Consider the following 17,435-nt stretch of genomic DNA (forward strand, 5'->3'; position numbering starts at 1 on the left):
GAAGGAAGGAAGGAAATAGGAGACTATCAAAGAGAGGAACAGAAGGTCCAAAGGAAGAGAGGAAGTCACGGTGATCCCGGCAGAGCTGCAGCGACGCCACTTAATTTGTTTCAAAGGTGAAAGAGAGACGATGTAAAGCCTCAGAGGAGCTGTTAATGTGGTCTGTGTGTGACCAGGTGATCTGTTTAACCGGCCGCCCGCTGACACACACACACACACACACACACACACACACAGAGAGAGAGAAAGAGACAGAGCTGTGTGTAAACACCGACACACACTGGCAGCCAGAGAGAAGGAGAATAACACCCAGGGGTGCTCTGCCCGTGGAAAAGAGAGAGAGAGGATGAGGCAGCTGGCATGGTAGTCATGGCAACAAGGTTATTAGCATTTGAAGTGAGGGAGCTAGCAGTCGGGGGGGGGGGGGGGGGTGTTGAGGGCAGGAGGACTGGGGGAGTGAGAGAGGGAGAGAAAAACCATGTGGAGCGTCAACACTCACCTTGGCATGGCAATCAGGGAAGAACCAGAGTGTGAGTGTGTGTGTGTGTGTGTGTGTGACCTACCACTGAGAGGCCAACATGGTAAAGACGTCCGCCTGTGGGTTGATGAAAATGCGGAGCAGCTCAGGGTCAGAGGAGAGGTGAGCCAGCAGACGCAGCTCCACCTGGCAGAAGTCTGACACGTACACACACACACACACACACACACACACACACCTCTAATGTCCCCTCCAAACTCATCACGACACTGGCATTTTGGGAAAGAGGCTTATTCGCTTTCTTGCCCGAGAATTACAAGAAAAGATCAACAGCAAACAGCGACAGTAAGAGCAGAAGAGCTTCCAGTAAAGGAAGAAAGATGACAGAAACGGTCTCTGCCTCCTACGTGTTCCTAACTGTCTCCATCATCAAAGGACAAGATAAAAAAAGGGTTTTTTCAACCCCTTCCTGGTTGAATTACATTGAAAAGAACATGAATTATATCTTGAATCCTTGTTAACGTTGACATGACTTTACTGGTTTTAGTTCACAATAGAAGCTGACCCTGGATCAACGAAGTGACGCAGGTTACAACCACGTCACTGCCTCTCCTCCACTAAACCTCCATCTTCTCATTCTGCTGTGGAAAATTGCCGTGATTTGGATCTAATCGGCGACATCCGTCTCGCAGTGAGCGAACGCTGCTCACACATGAATCCATGTAGAGCTGAGTTATTAAGGAAAAGTCGTGTTGCTGTTATTAAACCTGGTGACTATTCAGATTGAGATAGGACAGAGACAGTTTCAGGACAGACAGAAAAACACCGGCTCTAAAAAGGCCTCGGAGACCAAATTGTCTCATCAATATTCCGAGGCCCGTACATAAGGAGAGAGACAGCCAGACGCTCTGCATGAGACACTGACAGACACACAGCCGAACATCTTGGAAACAGGCAGACAGAAACGGTGTCTCACCTCACTGCACACTATAATACATACATACACACACACACACACACACACACACACACACTTGTATCCACACTCACAAAGCAACTGCAGTACATTCTATTACTTTCCATTTCACACATCTCTTCCTCCGCTCGGCAGCTTCAGAATCCAATTAAACCCGGAAAAGAACGACTCGAAACGGACGGCGGGACAATTAAGAGATTTTCCTCTCTGTGAGGATGAAGCAACCCGGCTGTAATAGGTTTGTCCTCGGGAGAGGATGACGGGCTTAATCGGGACATTTTTACAGACCATTCAGCCCTACTGAAAAGAGGAAGGAAACCAGAGTCTGTTCGGTTCACAGCGCAGGTTAAAATGAACACCAGCTACCGTTAAACCCAGGCCAGCCAAGGATTGCAGAGGGAAGAGATGAAAGGGACAGGGAGAAACGAGAGAACAGAAAGCAGGATGGAGGGGTGATGGGGGGGGGGGGGGGAAAAGCCTGGTTTTTGGTTGTGAGGAAAGGGAGCTTCTAAAGATATCCTCCCATCAATGTTTTATCAGTCAGATCACATTTCCTCCAGGCATGGCCGGCCGGCAGCTCCAGAAACATATTGCTGACCAGGGTCTGTGTGTGTGTGTGTGTGAGAGAGAAACAGTGTGTGACTGAAATAGAAAAGGAAGAGAGGAAGAAAGAAAATGTGCATTTGAAACAGAGTATTAATATGAGACTACACACGAGATGGTGTGATCTTGAGTTTGAGAGTGAGTGTGTGTGTGTGTGTGTGTGTGTGTGTGTGTGTGTGTGTGTGCTCCTTGCATTGATCCATATAGGAATAACTGTGACCTACAGTCACCTCCTCTACAGATTAACCCTTAAACCGGATCAGTTTACTGCCATTAATGCCGTTAACACTGATGTATCTGTAATGAAAACACTCATTAGTACTCATTAGTTGTAGCCTAGAGGAGAGCTTGAGACCGGACTAGAGCTATCAGAAACAGTTGGTTCTTGCTCCTGCAGTTCTTTGGACAGCGCACTAAGACATCGAGGGGACTAAGCCGTGCCTCATGCATATTTAATGCAGCCACCCACTGCACCCCGAGCAGCCCTCACACGCATAAACATACTGTACGGCAAAGCATGACGCTTAAGAGCTCGACTAAGACGTGTGCATTGAGACTATGAAATGTGGGATGTGGTTGGTCTACAGAGGCTTCCAGGAAGGAGGATTTAGATTTAAGTTAAACTGGACTGTGAGAGTCAGGTCTACCATGAGAAATGTATGCTGTATGTATTTTTTCTTATTGTCTGTTATGGACTAAATGAAAAACATTGAACTCAAACAAACTGGTTATGAGTGACTTAGGCCTGCGTTTGTTCTCATTTTGGCTCGACTCTCTGTTTCCTCTTTTCAGCTCCAGCCTCCACACGAAGCACACATCTCCCAAAAGAAAATAACTGTAAAGAGTTTTATCTTTGGTAAAACAGACTCGACAGCCGTGTAGGTTTTACTAAGCCTTGATTTGGATTCTTTTGAGGGTAGTATTGATAAACAAGACACACACACACACACACACACACACACACACAGCAGGTCCAGTTTGGGAAGGACATCGGAGGACATGAAGGGGGTGACTTAGCAATAGCTCCCTAGGGGTTGTTGTCATGGCAGCCTGGCCTGAGTGCAGATGTGTTTGTGTGGGTCTGCGTTGGTGAATCTCTGCCATGCTGTGTGTGTGTGTGTGTGTGTGTGTATTTGGGATCCTCGCTGTCCTCCTGCTAACCCTGGTTTATCTGCCTGGTTACGTAAGTGACACACACTGTCACACACTGTCAGGGCCAGCAGACACTCCCAGGCTGACAGTGTCCCAGCTCTCCACTCGGTCTGTACAGCATGGACCCACGTTGAGAGGGATCTTTAAGATACAAACTTTAAATTGACCTCTCTTAGAGATAAGGGTGCCAAAAGGGTTCTTCCTGGAAGGCTGAGATTGTAAGGCTAACTCTTTAGGAGCCATTAGAGGCCTGAGACAGTTGGACAAGGATCCCATGGCCCGGGCCACACTGCCAGCATGAGCATGTGTGCTTTTTATTTTGGCGGCCATGTTAACATGTTAGAGCAGACAAACAGTCTGCCTCATTGCCTTACCTGCAGCGAGAAAAGTCCATCCATCCTGAGGGATGAACATGGCTCGAGGATGAACAGTCACCACCTCCTCCTCCTTTCCTGCGGGGACCGAACACAACCTCAGTCAACGCTATTTAAAAACCATCATATGAATGCTCGTGCTCCATCACTTCTCACTTCTGTTATTAGAAGCGCTGGATAGAGGCCGTGCAGGGCTGACGGTAAATGAAATCGACCTTCCACAAATAAGCAGCATTTGGACGTCTTTCACAGCACATTTTAAAAGTAATTTACAGACCAGACGTGCAGCACAGCGCAGTGATTTAGCTCTGGTATCCTGAGTGTGTCTGACGGAGGGAAAGAAACACAGACAGCGAGCTGTGGGGACCGTGAGGAGCAATAAAGAGCGATAACACCGACATCTGATTTAATGAGGACTTAAGTTATGAAGCCACAGCGCCTCATTTAGAGGCGAATCACAATCCAATCAGGATCAGTCCGTGGCTGCACTCTCTGCTATGAGGAGCTGGACGGGAGCGCTGACTTTAGTGCAGGAGAAATTATGGGCAATAATGAACCGTTCATACTCAGTGTAATCACTTGTGATGAGGGCGTCTCACCTCAAGACACAGAGTGATAACTAATACAGGGGAGACAGAGAGAGAGAGAAGGGAGGATAGAAGGGATGGAGCCGGGATAGAGAGAGAAGATTTGATGACGAGGAGCTTTGGGGATGTGAGTGAAGAGCACAGCCTGTATGAAATGCAAATGTATTCAGAAATAGAGCCATAAAGCCTGAGTGTGGCACCACCTGGCTGTGACCGGCAGCAGAGTCAACGTGGCCCCGGACGTGCCGACAGATGGACGGACTTGTTTTGATGTTTTATTCACGCCCCCCCCCCCCAAAAAAAGGAGGAAACGTTGTTTTTGTGTCCTGTGAATGGGACACACTGCCAGTGAGACCATGACAAGGCATTCCTCATCAGAGGACGATCATTTGTCGTCCTCTCAGCCCTCGTCTTTGAGATACTCATTTAAATTACAACAGATTAAACTTGTATTCACAGGACTGGTGACGGACTCAAATTAATCACAATGTTGTCGTAATAAAACTGAGGTGGAGCTCTCAAGCAACTGGCCCACAAAACGACGAGTCAGGCTGTTTTTATCAATGTGTCGGCGTGGCAGTTTTTGTCAAATGATGACTGTGTGCAACAAGGACCAGTAGAGGTAATGAAAACTTTATTCAAAAAGGAGGGAGGATGACAAGAAGACGAGAGAAGAACAGAGAAGAAGCGGTGGGGAAATGATCATATCTAAGATTGCCAAATTGATGCTCCATATGGATAATGTTCTCCCCGAGCTGGAGAACACCTTCTACCTCATGAAAGTAAACAGAGATTTTTGCACTTGCATGTTTTGGTACTTGCTGTTACATACGGGATCAAGGAAGAACAGCTGTTCATGTTCTCAGATGTTTTTAACCAGCTCTGTATCTATAACGGCTCATTTTCACAATGAATCTTGGGACTTCCTTGTTCATTCATTCTCCCGCCTCTTTTTTTTCCTGTCTTATTCAAACTGGCGTAAGCTTATAGCAGCTTCCGTTTCTATTTTAAAACACATTATGTCCCGCTTTAATCTCTTTAATCCAGCTTTAAGTGTCATTTTCACATGTAAAATTGTTTCGGTGTGAAGGCAAACAAATGGTTGATTGATGGTTCATTATTTGATCTTGCATAAGCAGGCTGAGTAGGCCAAATGTAACATATTTCATGACATTTTTATAACTATACATGCTCAAATGGGTGCAACCTAAATAAAGTACATAAAAGAAGAAGCCACAGTAGATATGGAGGAGTCCCTTTTAGTGACCGGCCCTTTGCCGCTGCACACTTTTATCCTCCTTATAAAGCCTCTTTTACTAGCTCGCTGCTCATCACTTTTTGTATGGCCTGAGAGACGTCTCCCTCGCCCCCCCCATCCCCCACACACACCACAACATTTATCACTGCCTCATTCTCTGCAATGCGTGGGAGGAGTGTGTGTGTGTGTGTGTGTGTGCACATTACCTTGGACGTACTGCTTCCTGGTGATTTGAAGTGGCTGTCTCGGCAGAGCCTGGAAGTTCTAGTTATGGAGAAAACACATTTTGTAAGCCCGCTGGAGTACAGCGTGTAGTTTTAGATAGTTGTACTGCAAACTCATTACTCTACAGAAGCGGGTCTTTCTAATGTCAACGTAGTGTTTCGTACAGATAAACTATTCCGTCCTGTGTGGAAACCTAAATAAACTAAAGGTCAGATGTATTTATCTGCAGCTACTCCCAGACCAAAATATAATGCAAGAAATGGGTGCAATATATATATATATATATATATATGTGTGACATTTACTGTAAATGGCAATGGCTACTTTGGAGAAAGCCACCCCCAGATATACACCTTAAAATAGGAGCAGCCTGATGCTCACTGGACTCCTGGCTCAGCCTGCATCGACCAACCGAGTAATCCAATACGTTTTTTTATATAGACACACACATACAGAAAATTACACGTATGCAGCATTTTTCTGCCTGAAGGAGGAAAAACGGGAAAGGTGATAAGGCACACCAGCTCTCTCTCTCTCACACACACACACACACAAAAAAAAGACAGGACTGCAGTGGCAGGGTGTGAACATCAGGGAGCCACGCACGCACGCACGCACGCACGCACCCACACACACACACACACACACGAGAGAACAATAGAGGGAAGACAAAAATGGTTCACACTCAGCGGTTCCATTTTAATCCCCGTTAATCCCACTGTATCCACCCTTTCAAACACACATGCACACTCACTGTGTGTGTGTGTGTGTGTTTAAGGATGGTAAAGGTTACTATCAAGGACGTCCAGGACCCATTAATCACTGTGTACATGGAAATGCACACACATATACACACACACACATTTTGCCTCATGGTCAGAATTGAAACATGCATGTGTTTGATTTGACCCTACAGTGGGTGTGTATGCTCCTGTGTGATCCAGAGAGAGAAAACAGCTCTCTGCTTCATTCATTATTCAGCAGAGGGAGGGAGGAGAGGATGAAAAAGACAGGACTGCAGTGGCAGGGTGTGAACATCAGGGAGCCAGACACACACACACACACCCACACACACACGTACAACTACAGTACATGAGATGTGCGTTTGGGGCGGAGTGAATGAGAAAAGATGGGGGGGTGTTGCCCTGTGATGTGACAGGTGATTCAGTGTGTCAGAAGCGAATGCTCAGCCTTCCCATCATGCACAGGGTTGCAGTGACGACAGCATAAATCAGTACGCACGCACGCACACGCACGCACACACACACACTGTGCATTACAGAAGAGACACACAAAAAGGTCCACAGACAATACATTTAGTTGCCAGCTCTCTAATTATTGTCAACAGCTTCTGTTGATCATTGTTATGCATCAGTGAGTGTTGCCCTGTGTTTTGATATGCAATCAAAACCTCCAGATGCTTTTAAAGAGAAAAGTCAGATGTGAGCATGTGAAAGGAGAGATGGGAAGAAGGGAAAAGACAAAAGCAATCAAAGATGAAAAGGAAAACAAAAGAAAGAGAGAGATCAAAAGAAAGAGGAGCAGGAAGAGAGTCAAAGAATGAAATAGAGATGTAGACGACAGTACATGCGTCACTGCAGCTTGAGAGAGAGTGAGGATGAATGAAGAAATTTAAAACATGAAATAGTCTGGGTCAGCTTGCTCGGTTCACTGCTGACTGTACAGTTTAACACACACACACTGTATATAGCCACAATAACTCTCCTGGTCAATACACATAAAAACCTCAACGCTTCAATGTACACACACACCAACGCAGAGCATCAATGTCAACAAATATACCCAGCATGGCTAATGATCAATAATGAACCTTTAATCACACACACACACACACACACACACACACACACACACACACACACACACACACACACACACACACACACACACACACACACACACACACACACACACACACACACACACAGTCTGAATTTAAAATGAAGTAGTATTAATGAGCAGAAGTGTGACTACAGACTGATGAAATATCGCTCAATGATCTGTTAACACAGCACTTCCTGTGATGGCATCATCTACTGCACTGAAACATTCACGGCATCTTATATAACCGAAGCATGTCAGTGTGCATGTTAGCAGCACGATAGCGTGTCAAACGAACCACTAAATGAAAAATAACATCAGCTGTGAGCTACAACCCTACGACCCTGTGTGGGTCACACTGAGAGGGTCTGGTTCAAAGAACAAACCCACAAATGTTCTTGCATTTCATTTATTCTGCTCTCTAAATGTCAGACTCACTTGTCAACTCTGGTAGAGGAGTTCGAACACTACAGGTACCAGACACAGATGACAAGATAGCACTCACACTGTGTGTGTGTGTATGGCACATTAAAATGCACAGACATATATACTATATATGTACATATATATACATATATATGTACATGAGCACCGGCACAGGACGGGCTCCATTAAATGGAGGCTGATGTTGTTGTTCCTCCCCTAATTACATCATCGTGTGTGAATTATAGAGACACAAATGCTTGCATTGCCGCCTGTTGCACACACACACACACACACACCATAAATATTCCTAGGCTGTCAGACCCAAAACACACACACACACACACTTGAATCTATGCCTGAGCCCTCGACAGCCTGGAGGACACACATGCTTGTGTTTCCCTCTCCCGGGCTCATTGACTCTGAGTGGGCCACTTCATCATGCAGATGTGCGTGTTTCCCGTGTTGTCTTTCCACTCCTGACTCTGCGAGCGGCATCGTCCCTTATTCTACATAACAACCTGGTGTTTGTAGTCCTTAATGCCCCCCATGTGTCTCACAAAGGCCTGATAATGAACCTGCAGTGGGTCTGTGCGGACCCCACAAGAGCCAAACCACCTGTTAGCACGGTCGACTCACGGATTCATGTTGTTTTTTTCCGACTAGCATTGGTTGAAACATTCATGAGGGCTTCGTTAAGGCTACTTCATTTGCAGGTCACTACACTATCACTTAAAGTATCAATTAAAGGGCACACGTATCGTCAGTTCAAATTGAATGAAAGGCACACTGTGTCATCACAAACATAACTCTGTCCCAGCGAGAGACGGAGCGACAGCCTCAGAGGAGACGGCGCCTCGTTAAAACGACTGAATCACTGCGCCAATTTAACGACTCGTCACGAAACACAATGCACACGTACAGACACACACACACATGTCTGTATGCACACTGCGAAATGATCTCAAGTCACACTGCAGCTACAAAAATGTGTGTGTGTGTGTGTGTGTGTGTACTACACTGCCAGGGAGTCAGCACGGAGGATGACACACACTTCAGAGAAGTGCTTAGTTCAGCCCTGGGAGGACCTTCTGTGACTGCAAAACATTTAATGACTGAATGCAGAGCAGTCTTAAAGGAACATTAAAGCCCGAAAGGAAACATAGTCGGCAGTTTGGGAAGAGACACAGCTGTGAGATCATAAGACAAAACACACACAACCTGACATCAATAATGTAATAAGGTGTTGTTATAATATATAATATATTGCCATGTCAGCTTTTTTTTTCGTGCACCACGTTAGAAAAATGTGATCAGTGTAGAGTAGTAATTGTGCCATGTGATTGTAACCTGTTGCAGGCAATGAGTTAATCATGATGAGAGGGATTCATGGGCACAGGGGAATGAGGAAAATCCCTCAGTTGAATTTTAAAGATTTTGAGTCTTGCTGTGGGAGGAAGTACACACAGAAAAAGAGAGAGAGAAAGTTCAATATTATTTGTCCTCTTTGGTTGCACTGCGACACTATTAAATATTGGGTAAATGTGAGGGAAAGAGAAAAAGAAGAGGCTGAAATACAGCATCATGTAGAGAAGGGAAGAAAGACCAAGAGAGTGAAAATGAAACTTGAGAATGAAACCAGAGATAGAAGATGCTGCAGATGGAGAGCAGGAAGCTGATATTGTTGCTCCTTGCAGGTATAAGAACGGATGAGGCAAAGCTGCACCGCTAAACTCAGCACCGGTTTAGCTTTAATCCAGGCTCCCCCTTTGTTGCTGCAGTCTGGCTTCACCTCAAATGAACCCACAACAGATGAAAGCTAAAACCCTCTGCAGCACTCCTCATTTGAATATGTGTGTATGAACTGTACGTGTGTGTGTGTGTGTGTGATGAAAGTGCAGCTTTAAGCGGTGGGATGCGACATGTTAGCGATCACTGAGTGAGTCAGCACATTGTGATGAGAATAATTATGAGTGAACTTAACGTAATAAAAAAATTATTCATGATTATCTTTCTGTCAATCCACAAATCAAATATCTATTTCAGCTCGGTGAAACATTTACCTGCTACATTTATTTTCCTTTGTTGTCGTACTTGTTAAACACCCAAAGAAACTACTTGTTTGTTTGTTGTTTCTCGGCCACTGCAGTTCAGTTGAAAGATATTGTGTAAGAAAAACAATCCAACAAATCCACAACCACATAATTCAGTTTTAACATGAGGGAAGCACTCGGCATACAATGGCAGTGAAGAAGCAGTGAACGTGAATGCTAAGGGAGATTAGAAAAGTTCAATGTCTCCAGTTACATATATGTGTGTGTGTGTGTGTGTGTGTGGGTGTGTGTCAGAGTAGTGCTCAGTGACAGATCCACTGGACCCTGACAGCTAGGTAATGTCGAAATGAGCTATCGACCGTCCAATACTGAGGCGAGGGAGAGAGCGAAAGGGAGAGAGACACAGAGAGAGAGAGAGAGGATCTGTTTTTTGATTAATGTATTTTTCACCATGTTCTGTCTCCGTTTAATACTTCATGTACTTCTACGACGAGCATTTTACTTTTGCTGATAATTTCATGAATTTACTTTTACAAATTCTCACTATAAATGTAAAAAAAAAGTCAATCCTACAATACCGGTTAAAACAGACTGTTGAACATTATTCTTATGGGCTAAATGTTGTTTTTGTAAATTTAAAGATCCTGAATATTATTCAAATATATTATAAAATGCACAAAGCTACAGTCAAAATACTGGTATACAGAGGAAACTCCAATCATAACAGACGACAGGTGAGCGTTGCCCTGCGTATAGTATCAGTAGCTTCACATTGTTCTGCACTCTTGTAAAATGTGATGAGTCATTGTGAGTCATCATAGAATCCACGACCTCAGAGACGCACTGTGTCTTGGAGTAGACTTGCTATCCTTCTGTTTTACTTCAGGGATGAAATTCAGCAGATTGATGTTACACATACGGGTAGAAACACACCCACATGGCAAAAAACATAAAAACTTTCTGTCAGACACAAAACAGGACAGCCTGCTTCTGTTTTGTTATGATTTCACACACCAGCAAGCAGAAGACGTGTGTGTGGTATTCTCCTATCAGACTAATAATAGTACATTTACGTTTTGTCAGTTACTGTATAGCGGTGTTTTTGCACACTTGTGTCGACTTTCCACACAGCCTGAGGTTCAGCACCACGGATAGCTCCGCTGAGTGACCCGTGTTGTCCTGCTGGTGAAACTTAACCCCGATGACTCGTTATAAGATCACAGAAATAAAGAGAAATAGAAGAAGACCGAGGCAGGTGTGTCGGACGGAGGGCGGGTCATACTTACTGGGTGCTTGGCTGATATTCTCCCCGTCACAGCGCTCGTCTGGTTCCATGTAGAGGAAACGTAGCTCTGATGCGTTGTTGAGAGAGACAGAAAGAGAGTCAGAATAATCAGAGAACCACGATTAGATACTTTCATCACTTAATATACATGTTTCCATGAGTCAGCTATGTGATCAGTAATGTTTCTCTATAAGCGATTCCTATGAAAACAACAGCTGTGATCCTCATCGCCATCGTCGCTCTGATTCTGCTTTTGGACCGACGACCGTCAACAGCTTGACGCCCGATTTGAACAAGCTGTTTGTAGAACGTAGTGCCGGGTTGAGTTGGTGCAATAAGCAGGACATGCACCCACACTACTGCTGCTGCTCTATTGTGCACTCGAGCACTAGTGCAATCCAGCTGGGATTGTTGCCTAAAAGACCATCAAATAAATCACCTAAATCACCACCATCAGAAGCCAAACCAGCTCTAGAGACAGCCAGACAGACTCAGAGACTGCAGAGTTGAGTAAGCACAGGTTTGACAAACACAAGCTGCTGCTTCAACACAGAGGCTAACAGAGCCCATGTGGAGGGACAGGTGCATCTTCAGTACAGCAGTGGAGAGAAACCGGTGAGATGTTCCTCTATTACGTCGCTACAGCGGGAGCATCCAGGCCTGAGTGTTCTCTGCTGCAGGGGTAATGCAATCACACCTTTTGAAGCAGCATGTACCTGTGTGTGTGTGTGTGTGTGTTGTAGCTGTGCTAAACAAGTATGAATAGCCCACAGCATCACCCTGCTGTTTGCTATTGTAGTGCTGAATAACAGCAGGAGAATGGCTGACATTCCCACCAGCAGGAGCAACGCAACCTTGAAAAATCCATATTTCAGTTGTGAGTTCGTGTTTGTAAGACCTTCTTGTTGCTGAATGTTTGTACTGTGAATACGTTTACATTCTACTGCTGTAGGCTCACCTTGCTCGCCATGCATGAGAGAATCCCGTCAACGAATGTGGACTTGATTTTGTGAACCTGGGGGTTACAATGCAGGCAGTAATTAAGGTGCTCTACTACTGCACACTTTAGATGAGGCTTCAAAAGGCAGAGCTACACACTGATCCTCTAAAGCAGATTATATATGACATGTACTGACTATACAACTCTAACCCTAACATTGGATGTTGCTGTGGAGAGACTCCTCTTCTTCAGGCATTAATAAGTAAAGCAAACATTTTGCTAAACAGTGATTTTCACCATCATGGCGCGTGATTAAAAAGCAGCTGAGAACATGACGGACCTGTCTGTACTCCAGTATGATCTTTGGCAGCGGGTGCAGGTCCTGAAGCTGCAACAACTGAAACAAATAACACATTTACATAATCATTTGGCAACATGCGTGTCTACTTATTGCTTTGGATGAACTTGGCAACTGTTCGTCAAATCCTAAGACTCAACGATGATCCGTGATATGAATTGGATGTGCAGGTGTGTGTATTTATGCGTGTGCCTCTGAAACTTTGATTAGGAATGAGCCGTTTCTTCTTGGATTAAAGGATTAAATCAACACATTTGTGTGTGTGTGTGTGTGTGCGCCGTACTGCAGCTTCTGATGTTGACTGCTGTTGTTTGTTGACGGTCTTTGGAAGTTTCTTGTTCTCGCAGCGCTCATGGAGGCACAGCTTCTCAAACAGGACCTTCAAACATTGTAAAACCACGATATATATCCACAAAACATTGAAACATACACGCAGTGCATAGAAAAATACACATAGAAACGTGTGCATGCATACAGGCACGATATAGAAAAATGAAAAGCATACACATGCATGCTTAGACACACAGATGTACACATAACATGTACACACTGTTCGTAGTTGAGTGTTGCTGGTGACCAGGAAGATTTGTCCTGCTGCTCGGTGAGCCTCCTGCTCCAACTGCTTCATCTTGGTCTGAGAGAGTGAGACAGGGAGAGAGTGAGACAGGGAGGGAAAAAGAGAAGATCAAGGTTTATAAAAAACATATTTTCAAAGGTTCCTTTTAGCCATGTTACCAGTACTTACTTACTATTCAAAGGTCTACACCTCAACTTTTTAAATAATGTCAAAAGAATTCCACAAGGTGCATTTCATTCCATCACGATATTTCATATCTTTGTCAGACTTTCTGCAGATTGGCCAGTCTATCACTCAGCAGATGTAAAGCCAATTAAAATGTTGGGAGACAGCAGAGTCTATTTATGCCAATATGATGAGATAACTCACTTCTGTTGCCTGGTGACTGTTCGCTTGCCAAAAACCTTTCAGGCAAAGTAAATTACTGAACACATTTAGTCAGGCCTGGGTATGAACCCTGCTGTAAAGAGGGGAGGACTGTTATTATGTGTGAGACAGAACTCGTTTCTCCTTCCTGTCAATGGCCAACACCCTGTAATCAGTCACACAGACAAACTAACAACAAACAGCATTACAAACCACAGAAACACACACACACACACACACACACACACACACTTTCTGCCACATTCTAAGTCCTTAACACACGCAGAGAGTGAGACGGGGTTTATTTAACGACTGCTGCGATAATCCACTCAAATGTCTCTCAGGATGGTCGACACAGGCTGCATGATGAACCCAGCGAGAGAGACACAGCATGCTAGAGGGCGAGACAGGGGAAGAGACAGCATGATCACGAGAGAGAGAGAGAGAGAGAGAGAGAGAGAGAGAGAGAGAGAGAGAGAGAGAGAGAGAGAGAGAGAGAGAGAGAGAGGAGAGGCAGCGATGGAGGACACAAAGGTGTGCGTGTGATGAAAAGTCAATGAGAAAGACGAAGGAGAGTAGATGAAGGGGAGGCAGACAGATAAAAGAATTCCTGCTCATACAATATTCAGCCTAAACATGAACATTTTGGGGGTTTTTTTTCTCCCACTGGGGTGAGAGCCACACCCCAGCAGCTCATTACAAGTCTGACTGAAGTAGAAAACACTTCTAAACAACTTGAGAGGCGAACAAGAGAACGAGGGAAGAGGAACAGGGGCAAGAAGAGAGAAGGGAGGGGAGGGGAGAGCATGGGGGTGATGAAACGAGAGAGAGACCACAGACAGAAAGCAACAGAGAGAGGAAAAGAGTGACCGATTTGTGGAAGGGAGAGAGAAAATTAAAGGGTGTAAAGAGTTGAAATGTGATGCAAATACTTCAGTGGGAAGAAACTGAGAAGATGAAAGTATGGCAGTAATAGATGAGGACTGGGCGGCCGCAGGGGAGAGCTGTGGCTGGACCGTAATAGGAAATAGCATTTGAAACATTTCAACAGCACGGGCATTAGAAGCAGGAAGGAGAGCGATGAAGGAGAGGAGGGTGGAGAGACAGAGAAAAATAAATGAAAGAGGAAAAAAAAGGTGGAGGAGCTCATGGCTGACGTGTACCAAAACTCCAAAAATGTGTACTTCTTGCTCTCAGCCCAGAGCAGCCTCCAGACTGCCTCATCGATATTGGATGCTAGCCCTTTGGTACTGTGTTTGACACACAAACACACACACAGGAATCTAATATTTTGGATTAATGGCGGCATCAAAGTGTGGACTTCTCATCCCGTCTGATCTGATCTGAATAGCGATGTCTTAAAAGCACAGACAGAATGTGAAAGAGGTTTATTAAGCGACGTTTGGCCGACTGAATTTGAAATGATGCTGACTGACGAGACAAAAAAAAAAGAGCTTGTTTGTGAGATGCAGGTTGACGGACAGGAAGGGATCCTCTACTCGCTGTTCAGGCGGCTGAACTTGACAGCGCCGATAGAAAGGAATTCAACAGGACATGCGTGAGTGCACTCACAGGTACTCATCACAAAAACACAAGCACACACACACATAACTCTGCCGCAGTCCGCAAAAACATCAGTGCCTCAGTATGTGTGTGTGTGTGTGTGTGTGTGTGTGTTGGCAGACAGTGATGCTCCTTCCTGCAGCTAAGCCTCCTGAAGGAAAAAAGACAGACTCTCCATCCTATTTATAGTAACCCGGCAAGATACCAACACTTTCTCTCCACAACAACACCCCTGCTGGCACTTGCAAGAAGTTGTAATTGGGTTTACGAGTGTGTGTGTGTCTGTTTGTGTATGTTTGTCTTTGACTGCCTGCAAAACTGATGAGGAACGTGTGCGTATTCCCCGAGCATGCACGTGTTCACAACATCTGTATGTCTGTCTTTGTGTGTCTCCAGGACTGGCTTTTATCTGTATGTAAACAGGACAGGTCCCGGAGGATGTCCACCCACCACATCACTAATCCTTTTTTTCCAGAGATCTCTCCTGTTTCTCACATATCCTCCCACTGAGGCTTTATTTCCTGGGTTCTGGTGTAGACATCGGATATCCAGGCCATGGCTTCCTCTTCTGTGCGCTGCTCATTGTACAGAATCTGATTAGCAACTTGAGAAGCGAGACTGCAGTTGGAGTTGAGAGACGACGTGCAGATTGTTTCACAAGTAGCCGGTTTACAAGCTGCTTTTAGTCCAATTACAGTTCGATCAATGCGTTTCGCCTCTTTTCGTGTCTCCACTCAGACAAAAAATGGAAACCAGAACGCTTTAGATCCCAAAATCTTCTCCCTTTGCCGACAGAATCTACATGTGAAGGATCTGCTGATGGAGATTACCTCTGTGCAGATTTTCTAGTGGGAAATCAACATTCACCGTGAGGCAAACTTTGATAGCTCCTGCTGAGAGAGATAAGTCGACTCTGCCGTCAGCCTAATGAAAAAACCATTTTAATCAAACTGTTCTGCTCTATCTATTAATAACAATCACAGGCAAACTATAATATACAATAGCCGTGACATTTAATGCCCCACACAGGTTGCTGACGTTGTGCCTCACCCCCAGCAGGTCTGACGTCCTCTTAAGAGCTTCTTTGTCCACATGGATGCGATGGCTCTCCATGGCTGAAACAAACAACAAACTCCAAGTTTATTTTGGTTATTTAGGGACATTTCTTCAAGAAAATGGCGGTGCACAAGGCTGACAACTAAAAAGGTTCATAGTCTCCCAAAACAAAGTGCTCAGTGTCTACTGGAAAGAAAAGAAAAATGGTTCCCACCTGCCAGAACAGAGATCATGTTCAGCTCCATGTCGGAGTACAGCTCCCACAGCCCTTGGCTCTAGGCACACAAAGAGTCGGTCAGGTAATGTGTTGCGTGTCTATACTGTGTGTACAGGTGTGTGCGTGTGCATCAACTGACCTGTAGTTTAAAGCATAGCTCCATGTTCAGCCAGTAGAGCGAATAGAGACCTGAGATGACCTGAGAAACCTGAGAGAGTGAGACACAGACATGTTACATCTTCCTTGAGTTCAGGTCTTCGAGGCGTAACAGACAATTTAACCAAACCAGCTCCAACAATGTATACCTTCACTCACCTTCTTGGTGCCCAGGCTAGGTGTCGTATGGGGTCTTTTGCTGTGTTTGCAGAGAAGGTCCGGGTAAGAGGAGGAGGGATTTGCAGGATCCAGTAGCCACCCCGACACCTGTGGGTCCTGGATGCGACAGCCTGCCACTGGAGAGAGAGAGAGGACAGCTCGTTAGGACAGCTCGTTAGGATGTTGAGCAGTATTCAATATGCTGTGCTGTGCACTGATGAGAGGAAACGCACTTTTGGAGATTACAGCACATCTGGAGAGTCACAGAGAAATGTGTACAAGTTTCTAAGTGTGTGCGCTCTACCTTGTTTCCAGCTGAGCTCTGGTCTGTAAAACTGCAGAGCTGTACGAAGCAAATCCTTGGCTTTATAGCACACCACCAGTTGAGATCTCGATAGCACCTGTAGCAGCATATCTCTACGGAACACACACACACACACACATTTATGTACTCCTGTTTTTAAAAGAAATCAGTATGAACCCCTAAGCTTCTTTTTTGATGGAAGCAAAAGCATAACACACACAGACCTAGTAAAGAGCTCCTGGCTCTGCTGTGTGTGTTGCTGGGCCCATGCAGGTGTGTGCTCTAGTTTTAAGTAGACCAGACCGTCGCTCGGCTCGAGCGAGTCCTCCGGTGTGCCGCCGTCAGGATTGTTCTTCATCAGTACGAGGAGGCCACACACCTCTGGAGCAAGCTTCTATATTAAGGATCAGAGAGGGAAATGAACAAACAGTTACTAAAGCAGTGAGCCACAAGAGTGAACGGTTTACAGATACCTGAGCTCT

At 45.1% G+C, this 17,435-nt stretch overlaps 1 protein-coding gene across 1 annotated transcript in view; it reads right to left on the reverse strand.

Moving 5' to 3' along the window:
- poln (polymerase (DNA directed) nu) overlaps nucleotides 1-17,435 on the reverse strand; it is a 29,896-nt gene that overhangs the window by 8,563 nt on the left and 3,898 nt on the right. The window contains exons 4-17 of the mRNA XM_076092205.1: nucleotides 17,178-17,347; nucleotides 16,954-17,066; nucleotides 16,650-16,786; nucleotides 16,474-16,542; nucleotides 16,332-16,392; nucleotides 16,112-16,176; nucleotides 13,106-13,189; nucleotides 12,839-12,934; nucleotides 12,538-12,594; nucleotides 12,216-12,272; nucleotides 11,259-11,324; nucleotides 5,635-5,692; nucleotides 3,584-3,661; nucleotides 564-675 (exon numbers count right to left, since the gene is read on the reverse strand). Of these exons, the coding sequence (XP_075948320.1) occupies nucleotides 564-675; nucleotides 3,584-3,661; nucleotides 5,635-5,692; nucleotides 11,259-11,324; nucleotides 12,216-12,272; nucleotides 12,538-12,594; nucleotides 12,839-12,934; nucleotides 13,106-13,189; nucleotides 16,112-16,176; nucleotides 16,332-16,392; nucleotides 16,474-16,542; nucleotides 16,650-16,786; nucleotides 16,954-17,066; nucleotides 17,178-17,347 (1,223 nt within the window). The remainder of the gene's footprint in view (nucleotides 1-563; nucleotides 676-3,583; nucleotides 3,662-5,634; nucleotides 5,693-11,258; nucleotides 11,325-12,215; nucleotides 12,273-12,537; nucleotides 12,595-12,838; nucleotides 12,935-13,105; nucleotides 13,190-16,111; nucleotides 16,177-16,331; nucleotides 16,393-16,473; nucleotides 16,543-16,649; nucleotides 16,787-16,953; nucleotides 17,067-17,177; nucleotides 17,348-17,435) is intronic.

This window comes from Anarhichas minor, unplaced genomic scaffold (assembly GCF_050575085.1).
Source record: "Anarhichas minor isolate MPS153535 unplaced genomic scaffold, ASM5057508v1 ptg000016l, whole genome shotgun sequence".
In the NCBI taxonomy this organism is placed as follows: Eukaryota; Metazoa; Chordata; class Actinopteri; order Perciformes; family Anarhichadidae; genus Anarhichas; species Anarhichas minor.